General features: G+C 49.2%; 1 protein-coding gene across 2 annotated transcripts in view; it reads left to right on the forward strand.

The window, feature by feature from the left end:
* Positions 1–20,976, forward strand: part of Ttll9 (tubulin tyrosine ligase like 9) — a 39,728-nt gene that overhangs the window by 17,003 nt on the left and 1,749 nt on the right. The window contains exons 6-14 of one of the 2 annotated variants that reach the window (XM_040746503.1): positions 6,025–6,093; positions 6,442–6,516; positions 8,002–8,092; positions 10,108–10,148; positions 11,228–11,315; positions 15,558–15,616; positions 16,444–16,640; positions 17,776–17,889; positions 18,451–18,575. In XM_040746503.1, the coding sequence (XP_040602437.1) occupies positions 6,025–6,093; positions 6,442–6,516; positions 8,002–8,092; positions 10,108–10,148; positions 11,228–11,315; positions 15,558–15,616; positions 16,444–16,640; positions 17,776–17,889; positions 18,451–18,575 (859 nt within the window). The remainder of the gene's footprint in view (positions 1–6,024; positions 6,094–6,441; positions 6,517–8,001; positions 8,093–10,107; positions 10,149–11,227; positions 11,316–15,557; positions 15,617–16,443; positions 16,641–17,775; positions 17,890–18,450; positions 18,576–20,976) is intronic. The other variant, XM_040746504.1, reaches the window with a different exon arrangement.

Raw genomic sequence — 20,976 nt, forward strand, 5'->3', positions numbered from 1 at the left:
GGTTAGCCCCTCAGGCCTTTTGAACCAGTCACTTGGGGAATCCTGTACCCGGATCTCCTGCAGAGTTGCAGCTGCAGTATGTTTGGCAGACACTGCCTTATACTCTTTTTTTTTTAAGTTTTAGATTTATTTCTACTTTATGTGTAAGCATGTTTTGCCTGCTTGTGTGTCTGCACACCACTTGTGTGTAATACCCACAGGGGCCAGAAGAGGGCATCGGATCCTCTGGAACTGGCGTTACAGACAGATGTAAGCAGCCATGTGGAAGCTGTGAATTGAGCCTGGGTCTTCTGGAAGAGCAGCGAGTGCTCTTAATTGTTGAGCCATATCCCCAGGCCCTGCCTTCCAATTTTGCCACTCAATGTCACCTAAGACCAGCAGCAAGAGCCAGGGTGCTCCCCCATGTGAATTAGAGCTCAGGCTCACCCAATCTGCCCAGTGACTACCTTTGAACCTGCTCCTGGGTAAGGTGTGTGCACACTCAAATTTGCTTATTTTGTCCTGGCTGTCCTAGGACTTGCTATGTAGAATAGGCTCCCTCAGACTCATAGAGATCCCCTGCCTCTGCCTCCTGAGGTCTGAGATTAAAGGTGTGCAACACTGCTCTCGGCCACACAGGTTTGTGAAACTGACCAGATCTTCCTGGGGCAGGTGGGGTAAAGGGAGGAGCTTCTGGACTCTTAGAAATGAGAGAAATAAGAGAAATGGCCCCTGGTTGTGCCTCTGATTCCAAGCCTTTCATCTAACCCATGCTGTGTGTCTAAAAGGCACAGCTTCGGGGAAACCAAGTCCTGTGACAATCTTGGGTCAGTACTGCCCCTGTTTACATGTGAAATAGTAGGTGGCCCAGTGGGCCTTAGCTCAGGGTCACACAGCTCTCGGTGGCAGAGGCAGAATTAAAATCTAGGAACGAATGAGGCAAGGCAGGAGTGTTATGAGTTTAAGGCCAGCCTAAGTTACACAGTGAGTTCCAGGACAGCTTGGGCAATCCAGTAAGACTGTATCTCAGAAAAGAGAAAGAAAGCAAACCCTGGGCCCAGCTGAGTAGAAGCAGCACCTGGTCTCATTCCCAGCCAGCGTGCCTCAGCTATGGGACACGTGCCCAGCACTACCCACAGCTGTCACGGCAGTGCCACCAACAAAGGCAGTGGGCTGGGAAGGGAAGCGACTTACCATGCCATCGCTGCTTCCCAATTAGCGGAAAGTCCCGCCTGATGCAGCTGGGGCTGCCTGTCGCTCTCTGCTCATCCTCTGCCTCCACCAGATTGCCTCACCAGCCTGCTCAGGACTCTGGGGGCCACCTTCCTGGGGGACATTGTGGGCTACCATGTTTTCCCCTGCACTACCTTCCCCAAATCGCCCCCTCCGGGCACCTGTGCTAAGTAGCTACACCTTCATCGGCCAATCCCAAGCCTCTGCACTTCCCTACGGAAGGCCAAGTATGCCCTGCTGCTCTACCCTCACCCTCTTCTTAGGCACAGAAAATAAGAGGGGGCTTTGGCAATGCCCCACCCCACCACAGTACCACTCTGTGGACTCTTGGGGCCCTAGAACTATCCATCCCTCAGCTTTGCTCTCTTAGGGATAATAAGAATAGGCCTTCAGCCACTGGCACAATAGTACACGCTTGTAATCCCAGACTTGGGAGATAGAGGCAGGGGGATCAGAAATTCAAAGTCATCCTTGGCTACAGAGCGAGGGCTGTGGTTTAGCCTTGGCACTCATGTGAACACCAGATGTGGTGGCTTGTGCCAACAATACTGAGGACTTAGAGACGCAGGATCCCTGAGGCTCACTGGCCAGCCAGTCCGGCTGATTTGCTGAGCCTCAGATCCCAGTGAAAACTCCTGTCAAAGTGAATATGCTGGGCACCGTGCCTTTAATCCCAGCATTAGGAGGCAGAGGCAGCTGGATTGCTGCGACTTCGAAGCCAGCATGGTCTTCATAGTTCTAGGACAATCAGAGCTACACAGAGAGACCCTATCTCAAAATGAAGAGCTAAGGTGAACAGTTTCCGAGGAATGACACCTGAGGTTGACCTCTGGCTTCTACACACATGAACACATAACTGGTACATGAGCCACATACCTGTGTGTGCTCCAACCCATATAAATGTGCATAAACAAATAAATATTTTTAAAAAAGATCAAGCAAACAAATAAGTCTTTGGGTTTGGCCATGAAAAGTCCCGCTAAGGGCTGAGGACATAGCTCAGGGGTAAAGTGCTTCCTTACCCTTCCTGAAGCCCTGAAAAAAAAAGATAAAACAGAATTTAAGTTCTTTCTAGTGTAAAATAAATCACACACTTCCGACGTTTCCCCTGCCTGCCCTTGCGTCCCAGCTCCTCTGCCAGGACAGAGGGCCTGGGAAGGGCCCAGACCCCAGGACCACTGCAGCTCTTCCAGTCACGCCCAGGGTACAAGGCAGCACGTGTGTGGGTCAGGGCTGTGCCTGTCCGTGAAGCCGCTCTAAGCACAGCTGGTGATTCTGGGGACAGCTGAGGCTGTCCCCCACTCCAAGGCATTTTGTTACTCTGCTGAGTCTGAATGGAGGTGCTGAGGCTGTCATTGAACCCCCCTGAGAGCTGTCCTACATGATGGGTAAAGAGCAGAAAGGCCACCTCCCAGGGGCTTAAGCAAGAGTGCATTATGTGGGGACATGCAGCAGTCTAGTCACTGAATAGTGCTTTATTTAAATTCACTTTTTTGGAGACATGTTAGACATGCAATCTGAACACTGCCATGAAGGCGGGAGAAGCATGTATCCATGACAGAACAGTGACTTTCAGCCAGGGATGACAGCACATGTCTGTAATCCCAGCACTCAAGAGTCAGGGGCAGCAAATTGTATTTTGGAGGCTAACCTGGTCTATTAGGGAGTTCCATGCCAGCCAGGGCTGTATAGCAAGAGTGTCTCACAAACCCCAAAGAAAACTCAATAAAGAATGGGGGTTTTCAAAGCACAAGGTTTAAAAATTACAAAATAAAGCAACTATGCTGAAAAACAGTTATTAAGACCACATTGTCTGGGCCCTCCAAGAAACAGATGTCAAGAAAGACTAAATACACCAGAGTTGTGCCTCTTGGAGAAAATGAGTGGGGCCAAGCAGGGCCAGCTAAAAGATCTGGAGGGAAGGAAAGAAGCAGGGAGGAAGAGAGGAAGGAAAGGAAGGAAGGAAGGAAGGAAGGAAGGAAGGAAGGAAGGAAGGAAAGAAGGAAGGGAGAGAAGGGGAAAGTGTGGCATCCTGAAGGCCAGTGTCTGAGCCAATCACATGGTATTAGCATGGAGCCTCCATGAGGACTCAGCCAGGGACAGAGCTCCTAGGAAGAGTTGATCAAATGCAGTCTGTTGGGTGGGGTGAGGCGGGAGAGGTTTTGTGGGAGACCCACTAAGCACAACACTTCACAAATAGCACCAGTGAATATTGTACAATGGATGTGGTCTTGGGGGCAGGGCAGGACTGATAGGGAATAAGGACCGAGAATGGCCACACTGGTGTAAAATCAAAGTTATGAGGTCTGGCAATGTGTCTCTGATGGCGGAGTGCTTGCCTAGCGTGCACAAGGCCCTGGGTTCAATCCCAGCCCCAGATGGCAACTCAGTCGGGCAGCAGAATTTAGCAGCGGCATCCACACGGTTCTTGTTTTGCAACCATGAAAATACAAGACTTGAGAGGGAGTCACAGAAGCTCTCATCAAGGTCCCAGAAAGTCATTTGGACCAGTCAGTGTATAGCAGGGTAGTGTTTCCCGCAAAAGGCCCCAGAAAGCCTCTGTGTGAAGTTGTAAATAGGAAACCCAGATTGTAATGGAGACCACTACACTGAAGATGACATCACCATGGCATGCCTGCCAGGGGGACATAAGCTTGGAGTGGAACTGGTCTAAGAGGAGGACTGCGCTTCAGGTGGCAGAGCTGGAGGGGTGGAGCTACCCAGCTGTTGGAGTCCACATAAGCCCCAGATGCTGCCCTGGAGTGGCATTTCAGTCTTGGCCTTACGTTGCCTTGTGTCATGTCTGTGGTCTTTGATAGAGTTGAAGACAGATAGTTATAATTATAATTTTCCTTAGTTATGATAAAAGATAAGCTACATATAGAACTTTAGACTCACAAGGATGGGATGGATGATATTTTCTTTAAATCTTGCTGAATGTTGATAGACAAAATATTGTAACTGTATTCTTACTTGATAACTGTTCTGTTATATACAATTTGACTATGTTAAAGTTAAGACCTTTCTTTCTGTTAAACAGAAAAGAGGAGATGTTGGGGAAGTCCTGTGTATATGTCAATAAAGTACTGTCTGGCCAATAGGAATCTAGATAGGTGGGGCTAGGAGTCCAGGAGGATTCTGGGAAGGAGAAACACAGGAGAGTCAACATGTAACGCCATGGGGTAGGAGCCCGGAACTATTCTCCGGTAAGAGACATACTTAGATTAACAATTATGGGGTAATTACTTAAAGCAGAGCTAGCCAATAAGAGACAAGCAAGGCCAACAGCTTCATAATTAATATAGCCTCTTGTGTGTTTATTTGGGACTGATGGGGCTCTAGAACCAGGCTGGCGGGAAGGCTACTCTCAAAGAAAAAGCTTCTCTTAACACACCTTTAATGCCAGCACTCCAGAGGCAGAGGCGGAGGCAGGCTGGTCTCTGAATTTAAGTCCAGCCTGGTATACATAGTGAGACCCTGTCTAAAAAAACAACTCACAAAAAAGTCAGACTGAACGCATTTCACATCGGGATGGCCATGGCCCTGTGGGGCAAGGGGCAGAATACTATGGTTTAAAGTGATGTGTTTCTGTGTCAAGTTGGCAAAGCTTAGACTTGTGATGATAGCACATTGTCAGCTTGATTGGATTAATAAACACCTACAAAATTAATGAGGCACATCCTTAGGGGTATCTGGGGCGTGTTTCCAGAGAGGTTTAATTGACTGAATAAAAGGGGAGAAAGGAAGAGGCACTTGCCTTTCTCTGCTTCCAGGTCTGCCTAGATGTGAGCAAACCACCTGCTGTCAGGCCTTCTGAAGCCTGGGTGGACTTGGCGGGCCTGGCAGGCCACTACTCAGAAAACAGGGGGAAGGAGGCTTTGCACCCACTGGGTGCCAGAGAAAAGATGCCTCAGGGGGTCCTGCTCAGTAGCTCAGATAGCTAAAGGACTGAGCTGACACCAGGAGCCAGAGTTGGTCTCACAGGCGGTAGAAGCCAGCCCAGATAGCAGGTCTAGGCACTGTATAGGTTCTGCTGGGAAACATCAGACATCTAAGTGACAGATAGAGCATAAACCCTCGGGATGGTCTGTAGCTCAGTGGTATAGTGCTTGCTTAGCAAAAGCCAGATCCTGGCTTTGAGCCTCAGCAAAACACACACACACATGTTCACACACACACTCACCATGAGTGCATATGTGCAAGCATTCACCCACATGCCTCCCACACACCACACACACACTCACTGTGTGTGCATGTGTGCACTCACACACACATGCCAACATGCCTTTTAATGATTGCTTAACTAAACTATCCCGCAGTACCAATGAACTATGAGGTGTGGAGAGGGCAGCAAGCATAATGGCAATGTTCTTATGCAAGCCCAGGTAGGTGAACATATCAGAGTGCAGGAACACGACAAGATACCGAGGACTCCCCCAGCCCCCTCAATTCTGGGAGGTCATGAATTACCTATGGCGGGGTGCAGTAAAGCAGGAATGATTCCAGTATTAGCTGAAGCAAAACCTAATTAGGAAGGCAAATTGATTTCCAAAAAAAGCATTGGCTGATATGTTCCAGGACTGGCCGAGATGGTTTTTAATTGTCTGTCCTTCTGCATTATTCATGCAAATGTATGTCTTTGTAGCAAAGCCCAGCTCACTTTCCTCCTCCAGCCCCTGGGGGTTGAAAAGCCATTCCTTTGGGCAGAGACAAGAGTCCACAGGGAGATGGACACAGAGATGAGCTGGTGAAGGCCCTCAGGTGGCTCTGCCTTTTTCCATCCCCAACCCATTCCCCAAACTCCCCACTCAGGTCGCCCGATCTCAGGGGAAGGGCATCTTTCTCTTCCGGAGACTGAAGGACATCATGGACTGGAGGAAGGTGAGTCCCCTCCTTCTTCTCCTCCAAAGTCTTAGCCTCCAGGAGGAGGCCACACCTTCCTCCCCCCAGAACTCACAGGGGTGCCTGCCAAGGTTGCCCACAAGAGTGTCAGTTCTGAGTTCAAATCCTGACCTTGCCCCACCCTGTCTCATGCCTGCTGAGGATCTGATGAGTGGATGAGCAGGATCCCAGCTAGCAGCTGTGCTCTCAAAAAATTCTGAAGCTTGGGGATGACAGCAGTGCTGGGGGTAGGGAGCAGGAGGACTCGACTCCCAGTGGCTGCAAGCAGGTGCTCAATAAACATCTCTCCCATTACACACATGCCAATGTATCCCATGTACCTGTCAGGGCACTGTGGGGAAGAAGCTCACCATTGTGGAGGCGCAACCTGCCCGTGCCAACATGAACCCCTCAGGAAGCCATGTGAGTAGAAGTGGTGAGGAGGGGCCTGGGAACGAGAGGCCTGGCTGCCCATGTGGGTGCTGTGGCTAGGCAGGAGGGGGCATTGCCCCGAAAGCCAGAAGTCCCTAGTCCAAGTGCTTACCACTGGTGACTTGTTAGCCCAGAGAGTGTGTGACTCTGGGGTTTAGTCTTAACTCTTCATGAGGTCACTGAGATGGGGGCGGAGTCACAGGAGGGTTGTACCTGTGAGTGTTGCTGTCCCTAGAGGATAAAGGGACAGGCCACTCTAATGTCCTCTAGGCAGCACTGAGCTAGAACTTCCTCAGCCATGCATGGGTGATTTCTCTTTTCAGGCTAAGCACTGGGCTCCCAAAGGGGGATTGGTCCTCCCTCCCTTCCCTTCCCTCTCCAGACCTTCACCCTCCCTCCCGTCTTTCCTTCTCCCCACCCCCCACTCTGACAGAAGCCAGAGCCTTTGGACACTAGGCAGGTGATCTGCCACTAAACTCATCAAAGGGCTAAAATTTTGAAATTTCATTTCCCCTGAGAATTGAATTTGCAAGAGGGCGTGACTGAGTGCTAGCTGCTTGGCTACCAGGCACATAACTCCCCCCCCCGCCTTATCTTCAGCAGTACCTGGATGGGGGAAACTGTCTAGAGCACAAGTTGCAGCATTTTGACTATTTGCATGCATGTGGGCAGGCAGAGGTTGAGAGTCTCCATCAGTTACTCTCCTTACCTTAGAGACGGGGCTTCTCACTGAATCTGGAGCTCACCTGTTCAGCTAGACTGGGTGGTCAGTGAGCCCTAGGGATCCTCCTGTCTCAACACCCCCCCCCAGTGCAGGGATTACCTGCCTATTTTATGTGGGTGTTGGGGTCTGAACTCAGGTCCTCATGCTTGTGTATCCAGCAGTTTGCGGACTGAGCCCTCTTTGACTATTTCTCGGTGTTCCGTTCTAAAGTACCGGGAGCATTCCCTTCGTGCACTTGTCACAAAACCCCGTGGCCAGAGCATTTGTACCACCTCAGTCAAAACTACCCATCCCACACAGACCTCCACTGCCCTTCTGCTTTCTGAGGATTTGACTCCACTAGTGACTCAGAGAAATGGGTCCTTTGTTGCTGGTTTATTTCATGCCGACACTGGTTTGGGTTTTGTCCATGTCCATGCTTTTTATCAATATGAATGTAAATGTAGATCCCCACATGTAGTCAGCAGCTGCCTTCTGGGGCAGCACAGGCCTAAAGAGCAATTCAGGCTCTGGGCTCAAACTATATATGGCTCCATATCCCTGCTGGACTTCTGGCCAGTTGTGTGACTTCAGACAAGTCACCCTACCTCTCTGTGCTTCAGATGCACATCTGTAAAATGGGGTTACATTACTCTTACCCGAGAGGATCAATATAAGGATCCAATCAGATACCCCAGGTATAGTGCCCAGCATGGCACCCAGCACACAGGGCACTCTCCGTGTGTGTTACTGATCAATATCGTCACAACCAGGATACAAAGAATTCTGATGACCAGAAAGACGAGATACCAGTGGAGAACTACGTGGCTCAGCGTTATGTGGAAAACCCCTACTTGATAGGAGGTAAGATGGTTGGATTGTGTCTGACCCCTGCCCTCTGACCATTCAGTCAACACAAAAGTCAGAAAAAAAGCCTGGCCTGTCATCAGGCCTGAAAGGGGACACAGACAGAGACCCACCCTGTCCTCTCCCACCTCTTAGCTGTGGCCTGTGCAACTCCCCCAGCCTGGCACGCTCGTCCTTCTCTTACGGGGGCCAGGGGGATTCTCCTCAGAAGCCAGTTCATCCAGTCATGCTCCCAACAGTGAAACATCTGCAGCCTCCTTGGTGCCTGCCGCTGTCCTGGACTCTGCCCTAAGAACTTGTACTCCATATGAGCAGGCAGCAGTAAGCCTGAAGAAGTCCAGCCACACAGTGCTGTGGAGAACAGGGCCAGGACAGAGGATGACATGGGGATCAGGACACAGTTGCCTTCCTGAAGCCCAGGCAACTGTCCTGGGCTTTCCCCCATGTGTTTATGAATTACCTAAGGGGTCTCACTATAGCATGCTAATGGCACTTACCTCCCCCCACCTCTTCTTGTCCCCTGGCAATGACCCTTGATGGGGGGGCAGCCTCTGGGCCCCTTCTCTTTTTCCCTGCCCCAGTGACTTCAGTTCTCTGTCCCCAGCAAGAACCCATATCACTTGGGACTCTCCCAGCGATTCCATACCAGTGTGCCTCAGAGTCAAAGCTGCCCCCCCCCAATCTGGCTTGCTCTCCAGCTTGTCCTCCTGGGCCATGCCCCCCCCCGGTTGCTAAGCCAGAGTCTGTGCGGTGCCTCTGGTCCCTCCTTGCCACTGGCCTCTTCTCTTTAATTTGTGTTTCTTATTTTAATTACGTGTAGGTGCTTGTGTCTGTGTGTGGGTGTGTGCAGGCCAGTGCAGGCCTGCAGAGGCAAGAGGTATCAGTTCCCTTGGAGCTGGAGATAAGGAGGTGTGAGCGCCCCTTCCCCGTCTCTCGTGCGGGGGTGAGGAGTGCTGAACTCAGGTCCTGTGGAGGAGCAGCCCACACTCTTAACCACGGAGCCACCTCTCCGTTCTTCACCAAACTCCACAGTTCTAAAGCTCTCTCTTCACTGTCCCGGTCTAGCGCCCGGTCTAGTGGCTGTCGCCTTCCTCCCGGTATGGCCTCCCTCCCGATGGCTGTGCCTGCCCTGCTGGTATTCATCTGCCCTGGTCCCTTAGACTCCACACCAGCCCAGTAGTCAGCAGCCCCCCTCAGGACCTGGCAGAGCGTCGTGAATGCTGGTAGACCCTCGTTTCGTCTCTTTTGCACCCCTAGGGAAGGAAGGGGTGGAGCCGCAGGTGGGGGTGAAGGGAGTGAAGGCAGCATGGAGAGGGGCGGGGCCTTCTGGGAAGACAGGTAAGAAAGCAAGTGTCATAGGAACCCTCTAGCCAGCGGCTCCTTGTGGTTTATAGAGCAAATCTCAAAGACTGCATGGAGACTTGTTCCTGCCTGCATTAGTGTCCTCATCCGCACATGGCCTGGCCCCTGACACCTGCGTCCTCTGCTGCCTGCCTTTCTTTCCCCTCCCCTGGGCCCAGGCCTGTGCCCATCTGTGTCTAGGTCCAACCAGAAGGTCTTACGCAGCCTGGGCTGGGCCTACATCTGTCTGTGTGTCTGTCAGTTTCCACCTCTCATAGGGCCTTCCTTGACCACTAAGCCTACTGCCTTCAATCAACACTGCCCCGCCCAACCTCTGGGGCACATGCCACTGGGGCAGGGAAAAAGAGAAGGGACCCAGAGGCTGCCCCCCCCATCAAGGGTCATTGCCAGGGGACAGGAAGGGGTGGGGGAGGTAAGTGGCATTAGCATGCTATAGTGAGACCCCTTAGGTAATTCATAAACACATGGGGAAAGCCCAGGACAACCAACACTGCCCCACCCAACCTCTCCCTGTGCCCTGGGTAGCTTTGCTTGGAGCCTCAGATAGGCAGATCCCTGCCTGTCTGTCCATGTCCTAATGTGATCTGAAGCCTAGCCCACAGTCTGACAGCCAGGCAGTATCTGTTAAACCAACCAGCTCTTTCCCACAGGACGAAAGTTTGACCTGCGAGTCTATGTTCTGGTGATGTCGGTGAGTCACTCTGGCTGGGCCTCATGAGGCCCAGGGACATGGAGGGAGGCTGCTGAGGTGATGTCCCTAGTGTAACATCGTAGCTGTCCATGTCTAGAGCTGTACTCTTCCCATCTCTCTCACTCAGATCTGCAGGTAACCAGAGCAAATATGTACTGAGCATCTACTGAGCACTAGGCCCCAGGACTCAGCAGGCTCTCTCACTGCATCGTTAACAACTCTGAGGCCTCAGTTAGTAGCCTCATTTTGCATATGAGAATGGATGCATAAAGGTTAATTAAGAGTGCTTGGGAGGCAGAAGTAGGAGGATCTCAAGTTCAAGGCCAGCTTGCTCTCCACAGTGAGTTCCAGACAATTTAGTTGTATAGCAAGATCGCGTCTCAAAACAGTAAAAGCAAAAGCAGGCACAGAGAAGTTAAATGACTTACCCAAGGTCACACAGTAGGTAAACACAAAGAGGTGAATAACTTTCCCAAGGTCACACAGCAGGTAGATAGCCAAACTGGGATTCAAATCCAGATAGCTGAGCTGCAGAACATGCTGCATTCCCTTCACCCACTTATAATTCATCCTTTTATTCATTCAGCACTGATTTAAACCTTCATGATGTATACACCACAGGGAACAAGAATTCACAGTATAGGGCTGGACTTTGGTGGCACACATCTTTAATCCCAGCACTTGGGAGGCAGAGGCAGGTGGACCTCTGTGAGTTCAAGGACAGCCTGGTCTACAGAGCGAGTTCCAGGACAGCCTCCAAAACAATACAGAGAAACCCTGTCTCAGACCCCCCCCCAAAAAAAAAAGAATTCACAGTGTGTCAGGCTTAGCCCATCCTTCAGGGCCGTGAGGTCCCCGTGAGTGTCATGTATGGGGTAGATGTATCATTTTGTTTCTTTTGCACCCCTAGGGAAAGAAGGAAGAGGTGGAGTCAAAGGGCGGGAGTGGAGGGAATGATTGAAGGCTGCTGTGGAGAGAGGCAGGGCCTTCTGGGTAGAAGGAAGGCAGTTGGGAAACCGGGTGGCATTGCGAAGCTCTGGGCATCATCTCTCCCTTCCTGTCTCCCTCATCCCCACCAGTACATCCCGCTGCGGGCTTGGCTGTACCGCGATGGCTTTGCCAGGTTCTCCAACACTCGCTTCACACTGAGCAGCATCGATGACCACTGTATCCTTCCCAGGATATCCCTTCCAGTCCCCTCCCCCAGTCAGGCTCCCTCCTCCTCCCCCTACCCCAGGAACTTTTCCACCCCAAGGTTACCTGCCAGGCTCCCTGGGATCTGAGCACTAGAGTCCCTACTCAAGACCAGCTCAGTTCTTTCTCTGTGGGGGTTCCCAGGCTCTCAGGGGAAGAATCTGCTCAGAGCAGTGCCCCTTAAATGTCTCTGTTGGATGGCAGTCTTCATGAGTGTCCAGCACTCAGGTTTGCCTGTATTCACAGGAGTGGACAGGTTGAGCTTCACAGAACCTCTTCCTCCTTCTCCAACCATCTTCACAGTGCTCTTCTCAGTCAGTCAAATGCGGTTCCTTCGTCACCATCCTATTGGTAGATACCACACTGTCTTGCAAAGCTAGAGGAGAAGGAGGATGTGTGTGTGTGACTGGTGGGTGTACAAAGTGTTATAACCCTCAGAATGAGCTGATAAGTAGCTGCCAAAATAGATGTGCAGACTCCATGAGCCAGCAAGCCTCTTCAGTGTGTATACCACAGATACACGCACAGCACGGGGATGCATGGGCTTAAAGGATGCACATGGCATATCCTTGGTGGAAAGCAGAACCTAGGAAATAAGAAAGCTGGTGCATTTTTGCAGTGGAATACTATACAACTGTTAAGTGGAATACTGGGAAAAAAAGTAGAACAGCAAACCATGTCTGTGGCTTATTTGTTGTTTTGTGTATAGACATTTCTGAATGATAGACAAGAAACTGGAAACAGGACTGGGGGTTATGACTCAGGGTAGGGACTTTGCCTTATATGCAAGGCCTTAGGTTTAATTCCAGCACTGCCAAGAAAGAAAGAAAGAAAGAAAGAAAGAAAGAAAGAAAGAAAGAAAGAAAGAAAGGAGAAAGGAATGGGGGAAGAAAGAAAAACTAGACGCAGAAACTGTCTTGGGTAGGAAAATGAGTGGAAAGCAGACTATCTGCACACATGTGCATGAATATACAATATATTCTCTATCACATATATGAAACATTTTTACTTTTGAGCCAGGTGAATGTATTGCCTATAAATCAGATATGTTTTTTAAATAAAAAGACTTTGCTGGATATGATGACACATGCATGGCACATGCCTGTAATCTCAGTTTATGGGAGGTTGAGACAGGAGGATTTTGAGTTTGAGGTCACTCTGAGCCATGAAGTGAGACCTTGTGTTAGAAAAAAAAAAATCAGGACCAGGCTGTAGTTCAGCTAGTAGGGTATTTTTCTGGCATGCACAAAGCCCTGGGTTCCATCCCCACACCCAATAAACAGGCTGTAATGACACAAGCTTGTAATCCCAGCACTTGGAAGTTGGATGCTGGAGGCTCAGAAGTCAAGGTCATTCTCAGATATAGAGTGAGTTGGGGCCAGCCTAGGCTACATAAGAACAAGCATCAATAACAAAACAAATAGGCAGTTTTGTTTTGTTTTCAAATTTTTAGGACTGAGCTTCAAAAGAGAATTGGGGGACAACCCAGAGTTACTGAGGGGAAGAGGGCTAACAGGCTGCGCCCAGGGACAGCATGCTGATTGGAGGGTTCCAACTTCTGCTTTGAGCCAGCCTCCTCTCTGCCCTGAGTTCATCTTTCAGTCTAAGAGTGTGCCTTAAGTATCACATTTGCATTGCCTGCCCACTGCTTGGGCCCTCCTGTGCATATCTGTGCGTGCTTTATGACTTATTTTCCTTGTTTTGCTGACTCCATTTCTAAAACATTAATTTTACTAAAATTAAGTAGTGACATATACAAAGCACATGGAGCACTATCTGCCCAAGTGGCCCTGCAGCAAATGCCACGTCAGAGTGTTGGTGCACCCTGGGGATATACTGAAGAAACAGCCCTTCCTAGGGGCAGTCTCCATGTAACGGGGCCTTACTCTCTAAATATTCACATGAGAGACCGCACAACACTTTCTATTCTTACATTTTTTAGTCTTGAAATTAAATATACAGAAAACTGCAGAAAAGACTATGAAGGAGTATCAGGGTCCCCCACTGACCTGGGGCTCCCCTGTCCTCAGGGTCCCCCACTGACCTGGAGCTCACCTGTCCTCAGGGTCCCCGACTGACCTGGGGCTCACCTGTCCTCAGGGTCCCCCACTGACCTGGGGCTCACCTGTCCTCAGGGTCCCCCACTGACCTGGGGCTCACCTGTCCTCAGGGTCCCCCACTGACCTGGGGCTCACCTGTCCTCAGGGTCCCCCACTGACCTGGGGCTCACCTGTCCTCAGGGTCCCCCACTGACCTGGGGCTCACCTGTCCTCAGGGTCCCCCACTGACCTGGGGCTCACCTGTCCTCAGGGTCCCCCACTGACCTGGGGCTCACATGATCTTCTGGTATGGTCTGCTGGCTCTAGTGATCCTGTGTCTCCCCTCAGTGCTGGGACTACAAGCACATGCCACCATGTTCAGAGCTGGTTGGTTGGTTTTTGAGACATGGTTTCATTATGTATCCCTGGCTGGCCTGATACTCAATTTGTAGGCCAGTTTGACCCTGAACTCATAGAGATTCATTTGCCTGTGCCTTCTGATTGCTGGTACTAAATGTGTGCCACCATGATTTAGCCATTCTCAGAATTTTTTTCCTGTGGCATCTGGGGACCAAACTCCTCATGCTTGGGAGGCAAACTCTTCATGATGGAGCTATCTCTCCAACCATAAACAATACTTTTAGAATCACAAAACAAGAAATGTCAATTTTAACTTTGGTATATATAATAGTGTACATGCAATAATTCACACACACACACATACACACACACACACACATATTCAGACATATACAACACAATTCAGCCTGAGTGCTGGGAGTGGGTTACAGGGCATTGATCTGCATGGTACTCAATATCTGCCAAGCATATCAAAATACTGAGGTGTCAGAATGTCCTGACAAGGACATGTGTGAATGAGACACGTGCCATGTGGATGATTGATTTGTTAACAATTACATTTCTACTTTTTTCCCAAGAGAGATAATAAAATTTACATTTATTGTTGGATATATTAAAATATACTGCTCCCCCTGGATTTACTTATGGGAGGGTTTGGGGAGGAAAGAGAAGTGGGAGGTGTCATAATTATATTACAGATTATATTACAGATTATGGCCCTTTTTGGAACGCATAGATTCTTTTTTCAGAGGCCTGGGGGAGTGGTGCTGAGGAGGGTTTGAATGGTGGGCATTGTCCTTCTCTGAGCCTCTAAAGTGTCACCATGAAACAGAGATTGTTCAGTAGCAAACAAGATGGCCCTTGAGGAGTGTTTTGTGGGTCATGGTGTCACACAGGAGGTGACAATGGTGGTGATACAAATTGTAGACTCTCAGGCCTGGGTCCCTCAGCACCCTGCTTGCCCCCCAACACTAGATCCCTTCTCTGGTATCCCTACAAAGGGGCCACAGGTCCAGCCCCCGCTGTCTGTGGTCTCTAGACTTGTTAGGTATTGCCTTGGGAGTTAGAAACTGTAATACGGTCCCTCTCAGCTCTGCCAGGCACTCAGGAGGCATTTTGCCCACTGTGAAACCAGCGTTCTGTGTACACAGGCTGGTGTCTTAGGTTTCTATGACGAAGCACCACGGCCAGAGGAAAGTTGGGGAGGATAGAGCCTATTTGGCTTACACTCCCACGTGTAGTCCATCACTGAAAGAAGTCAGGATGGAGCCTGGAGACAGGAACTGATGCAGAAGCCATGGAGGGATGTTGCTTACTGGTTTTCTCTCCAAGACTTGCTTAACCTGTTTTTAAAAAACAGCACCCAGGACCACCAGCACAAGGATGACACTACCCACAAGGACTGGGCCCTTCTCCAACAATCACTAATTAAGAAAATGCCCTACAGCTAATCTTATAGAGGCATCTTCTCAGTTGAGGCTTCCTCCTTTTAGATAACTCTAGCTTGTTTCAAGTTGACATAAAATGAGTCAGCACTGATGGTAAACAGGCTCAGAGAGGTCACCCGGAGTGTTCAGGAATTCATATGCCCTGAGATGTACTCAGAACTTGCACCCAGGCCCATCTGTCTCCAAAGCCCATGCATATAAACTTTGGGCTGATTTTTGTTTTTTTGTTTGTTTTTGGTTTTGTTTTGTTTTAGCTTTTTTTGTCAACTTCCCAGCCAGGGCCAGGGTCTCAGTTCAGTTCCTGGGGCAGCAGGGAATATGGCTGCCCTCTCTGTCCATGATAGCCCTTGACCATCAACCTCTGTCAGATGTTCACCTCACCAATGTTGCCGTGCAGAAGACATCTCCCGACTACCACCCTAAAAAGGTGAGGAAGCTAGGCATCTGCCCTCCTTCTGGGCCAAGTGGCTGAGACAGGCAGAGGGACATGGAACCAAGATGGGCCGCAGTTTACCAGAGAGAGCAGGATCACCCTTTCCATCTGCAGAGACGAGTTCATCTGGCATGAACCTCAATGTTTGAATGTCAAACTAACATACCCCTAAACAAAATGCATTCTATCCTCATATCTTAGGTATCTCTATTGATCAACCAACCATCAATTGGTATGTCATACAGATGTTCTGCCTATCAATCATCACTCTACCTATCTATCTCCCTATCTGTCTGTCTGTCTGTGTATTTATCTATCTGTCTGTCTGTCATCTATTTGTCATCCAGTAGGATGGATAATCATCATACCCACCTACCTGTTTGCCACCAATCCACACGATAACCTGAAAGTCGGTTCAACTATAGAATTCTCAGACTTCTTAGAATTAAGGGCCAAATCAGGGGGCATGGATGAGGGAGCTTCCTGCCCACACTTTCTCTTGTCTTCTCCTCCCCTGGTTCATCTCACATCATGTAATCCTAGGAGCAGAAGCTTTTTGGTTGCCTTTCAGCCCCAAGAGGCTACCAGTGCAGTCACCAAGAGAAGCCACCTGTGTAGGTCATGGGCCAGAGACACATCCCGTTCTCTTAGCTATGCAGACCTTTATTCCACAGGGAGGGGCACATCCAAACTTCCTAATCCTGGGACTCAGATGAGCCCTCCCCCCAGGCTTGAGGCCCTGCACATGGGCTCATTCAAGGATTATCAGGTGGGCTCCAGTGACCTGGACTCCCCTCCTGTTCCGATTGCCTGGGCCTCAGGGTTGCAAATGGATGCTCCAGCGCTTCCGACAGTACCTGGCATCCAAGCACGGTCCAGAGGCCGTGGAGACACTCTTCAGCGACATGGACAACATCTTCATCAAGAGCCTGCAGAGTGTGCAGAAAGTGATCATCAGTGATAAGCACTGCTTTGAGCTGTATGGCTACGACATCCTCATTGACCAGGACCTCAAGCCGTAAGTGGGCAGTGGCCTAGAGAGCCCGGGGGAGGAGGGTCACGATGGACTACTCATTCCAGTGCAGACACCGTGGTTTGAATCCCAGTTCTGCTGCTTCCTAACTGTACAAATTTGAACATGCTTTCTTTTATGTGCTTCAGTTTGCCAGTCTGCAAATTGGGAATGATCAGACTATTTGTTCTTATAGGATTGTTAAAGAGCTAAATGAGATCTAATCAGAGGTCAGAAGGGACCTCTACCAATTATTCGATGAATTGATGTTGCATGACCTTTAGTGAGGAGTCTCTTTCTATTCACAGATAGAGAGGCCATGATGAACCAAGAAAAAGAAAAACCAATTCTACCTAAGTCTAGTTGGGGACATCAATGAGTTTAAGTGGGGTTACTTTACTCTCAGGAGCATGGCTGAGCAGTTTCTAGAGAATGGGAACTCACAGGCAGCGACTCCACTGAGGAAGAGAGAGCCCTCATCTCAGGGGAGGCCATGTGAGTCCTTGCCACCTTAGACAAGGACTGAGTGGGCCCAGTCTTGTGAGGGTGTGATTTACTACATGGACCTCAATATTTGAATGTCAAACTAACATACCCCTAAACAAAATGTATTCTGTCCTCATATCTTAGGTATCTCTCATTGATCAGCCGACCCATCAATTGGCATATCATACAGATATTCTGCCTATCAATCATCTGTCTGTCTGTCTGTCTATCTGTTATTGCAGACCCTGCCAGGGGACAGTATTTCACAGCACTCCTCCCATTATTCTGGCCCTTATGTTCTTTCTGCCTACTCTTCTACTTGAGCCTCAGAGCGGGTGAAAGGGCTGAGTTGTGGGCTGCAGTGTCACTGTAATCATTGTTATTTCTTTGCACCCACAAGTCTCTGCAGTAACTGTAGCCATCTGCAGAAAGAGGCTTCCCAGGCTAGGGCCAAAGCAGTAACAATCAGGGTGTATAGCATCTAGACTTAGAAGGCATTTCATGGGTATCATGTCCGTTTAGCAAAACAACAGCAGTAGCTTCCCCACTAGGACCTATGCTCTCCCAGCTACAGGGTTTTGTCCTGACAGACAGTGGCACACATGGATTCCCTCCTGCAGAACAGGCCACACACGGTTATCCCCGCCCTCCCCAGGTGGCTCCTAGAAGTCAATGCATCTCCTTCGCTGACAGCCAGCAGCCAGGAGGACTATGAACTCAAGACCTGCCTGCTGGAAGACACCCTGCATGTGGTGGACATGGAGGCCAGGTGGGGTCCTGCCATTTGTCCCCTATCCATGGCCGATGGGCTTCTGTCGAGGGAAAGGGGACTCAGAACCCTGAGACACTTACTTCATAGATGGAGAAACTGAGATGTCCATAGGCCCAAGAACTCAGTGTAGCTGGGTTTACTCAAAGCTTCCTAACGGTGTGACTTGCCCTCGTTGAACCACAGTTCCCCCGTGTGTACAGTAGGGAACACTAACTCTCCTTGGGGCTGTTAGATTAACTCACTGAGGCAATTCACCGTTAAGTATCTGGCTCACAGCATTCGCCAAGAGGCTGCTTACCACTCTTAACTCCGTGTCTCCTGGGAAAGAATACAGGGCCAGTATGAAGGAAGGATGGCTGAATCCCTGGGCTGAGGAGGGGAGCAGATTTTAAACCAGAAACTACAAATTAGGAGCGCATGATCGTTGGTGAACAGGGCCTTAGAGGAAGTGAGGGCCGCCCTGTTGGAGAGCTGCATGGCACCTGGCTCAGGTGGGATGGGTCAGTCTTTTCTTAAAGCCTTGCTGACTGCATGTTCTTTCACTCTCTGCACCCCCAGACTCACAGGAAGGGAGAAGAGAGTTGGGGGCTTCGACCTCATGTGGAATGATGGTCCTGTCAGCAGAGAGGAGGGGCCTTCTGACCTCACAGGGATGGGAAACTTTGTGCCCAACACACACTTAGGTATGATGAGCCAGACAGAAAGGGAGTGGGACAGAAACATCATAGGAGGTGTGGGTGGACCGGGACAGCTTGGCATAGCAGTGAGGTCGTGTAAATCCAATCTGCAGCATGCCGGCTGTGTGACTCAGGCAACCGGCTTGCCCTCTCTGTTCTTCATCCATAACATACAGATGAGTAGTGTCTTACAGGGGGTGTGCCCAACCTGCAACCTGGGGACCCCATGAAACAAATGCAGCTAAGGATAGCAATGGCTGTGATCCAACACAAAATCGTATACTCAGAATATTTATGAGGTTTTTCTTCGAGTGTGTGTGTGTGGTGTGTAACTTTTTGCACAGTTAGTATGAGCTTTGCAGATGACAGTGTCTAGTCATAATGTCAAGAGGTTGAACACTCCTGGTGAGAGATTACTGAGCCATCAGGAGGGGGATTTCAAGACTCAGGCAGAGAACAAATTATCATTAGAAAAGTTAAAGACTGCAGGAGTCTGCGATAAAGTTAGTATATAAAAATGTGAAAAAATTTCCAATTATAGCAATTCACACTCATTGTAGAATATTTGAAAACTAAAGGAGGAAATTTTAAAACACATCCAGACATAACCATCATTAACAATCTGGTGTTTCCTTCCAGTTTTAAAAAATGCATATATTCATATTTTTATAAATCTGGCACCAGACTGGCATTTGGAGTCCCGCTTTCCACGTGGCATCCCTCCATTCAGGAATACAAAGGCCCTCCCATGGGAAGCATGTGTTAGCCAGGGCTGGGCTAAATGTTTACGTGCATTACCACATTTCATATGATAGCTTCTGTGATCACCCCATGGAGGAGGAAATGGTCTGCAAAGGTTACACAGACTGCAGAAGACTGTTGTCATGGTGATGGGTCAGCCTGAACCCTAACCGCTGAATCCTGACCTCTAGACTCTTCTAGTCCCAGAAGAGTTACAAAGTGGTGACCACATAACTGCAGAGCATTCCTTGTGTGCCCGCATTTACCAGGCTGATTCTTATCGCTGGGCATTTGGCACAATTTCATCTTTTTACTTTTCCAGACAGCATCATGGTGAACATCCTCTCCCGTGAAACCCACTGGAACTATTTCTTTCTAAATCTGCGGAAGCAGAGTCACTGGGACAATGGGGCAGACTTACTGGATAACTAGAAAGGAATCCAAACCTTCATCCCTTAGTGAATCATTATTATTTTATGGGAATTTCATTGCTTTCTGGGGCGACTTCAGTTTTTGTCTTTCTTCTTTTGTAAGCTGTGATGGCTTCTTATGGTCTCCTTTTTATTTTTAATAATAGACTACTTTTATGAAAAAACATGAACCAAGTTCTTACAGGAAATTATTTTGTGTGTGTGTGGTTTTGGGGGTGTGGCTCAGACAGGTTCTCATGTAGCCCAGGCTGTCATTTAACTCACCATGTAGCCAAGATCTCGAACTTATGGTTCACTGGTCTCTACTCCTGAGGCAGGGACCATAGATATGTGCCAACATGCCAGGTTTTCATGAACCCAGGGCCTCATATATGTCAGGCAAACACTCCACCAACTGAGCCACACATAGGCCAAGCTGGCCTTGAATTTACTGTGGAGCTAAGGCTGGCCTTGAAGTTCTTTCTAACCCTCCTGCCTTAGCCTACAAAGTGCTGGGGTTGTAGACACGTGTTTTTCTTTCTTTAATTTTTTTTTGAGACAAAGTCTCACTATGCAGCTCTGGCTGGCCTGGAACTCAATATGTAGATCAGGCTGGCCTCAAACAGAAATCCCCATCTCTGCCTCCAAAGTGCTGGGATTAAATCTGTGTACTGCTATGCCCAGCCTGTACTTGTTTTTTTCTGGGTTACCCTTAATTTTCCACATTTGTAAAGACATCACATTAATGGCTGAAGATACTGCCCATCCCACCCTGCTCCATCAAATGTAAGCATTTTCTGGAGTTTCTCATTTGCTGTTTTAAAGTTTGTTTTATGGCTCCTTTTAAAATTATTTTTTTTTTTTTTTGCTACAGGGTGTCACTATGTGGCTCTAGATGGCCTGGAACTTACTGTGTAGACCTGGTTGGCTTTGAACTCAGAGATCACCTGCTTTTGGCTCCTGAGTGCTGAATTCCTATTTCTTTTATGATGAGAAATTTTATATCTTTTGGAGAGTTTAGTATGGTGTAAGACTGGGCTTGGCTGCACACAACAAAATCCAACTAATAGTTAAGTAGGAAGGGGCTGACCTAGCCAGGCCTAGCGCTAAATACTTGTAAACCCAGCCACTAGGGAGGGCGAGGTAGGAGGACCACAAGTTCATGGCCTGCCTGCACTACAGAATGGGTTCAAGGCCAGTCTAATTAACTTAGTAAAACACTGTGCCGAAGAGGGGCTGTAGCAAAATGGTAGAGC

This window comes from Mesocricetus auratus, unplaced genomic scaffold (assembly GCF_017639785.1).
Source record: "Mesocricetus auratus isolate SY011 unplaced genomic scaffold, BCM_Maur_2.0 Super-Scaffold_100004, whole genome shotgun sequence".
Classification (NCBI taxonomy): domain Eukaryota; kingdom Metazoa; phylum Chordata; class Mammalia; order Rodentia; family Cricetidae; genus Mesocricetus; species Mesocricetus auratus.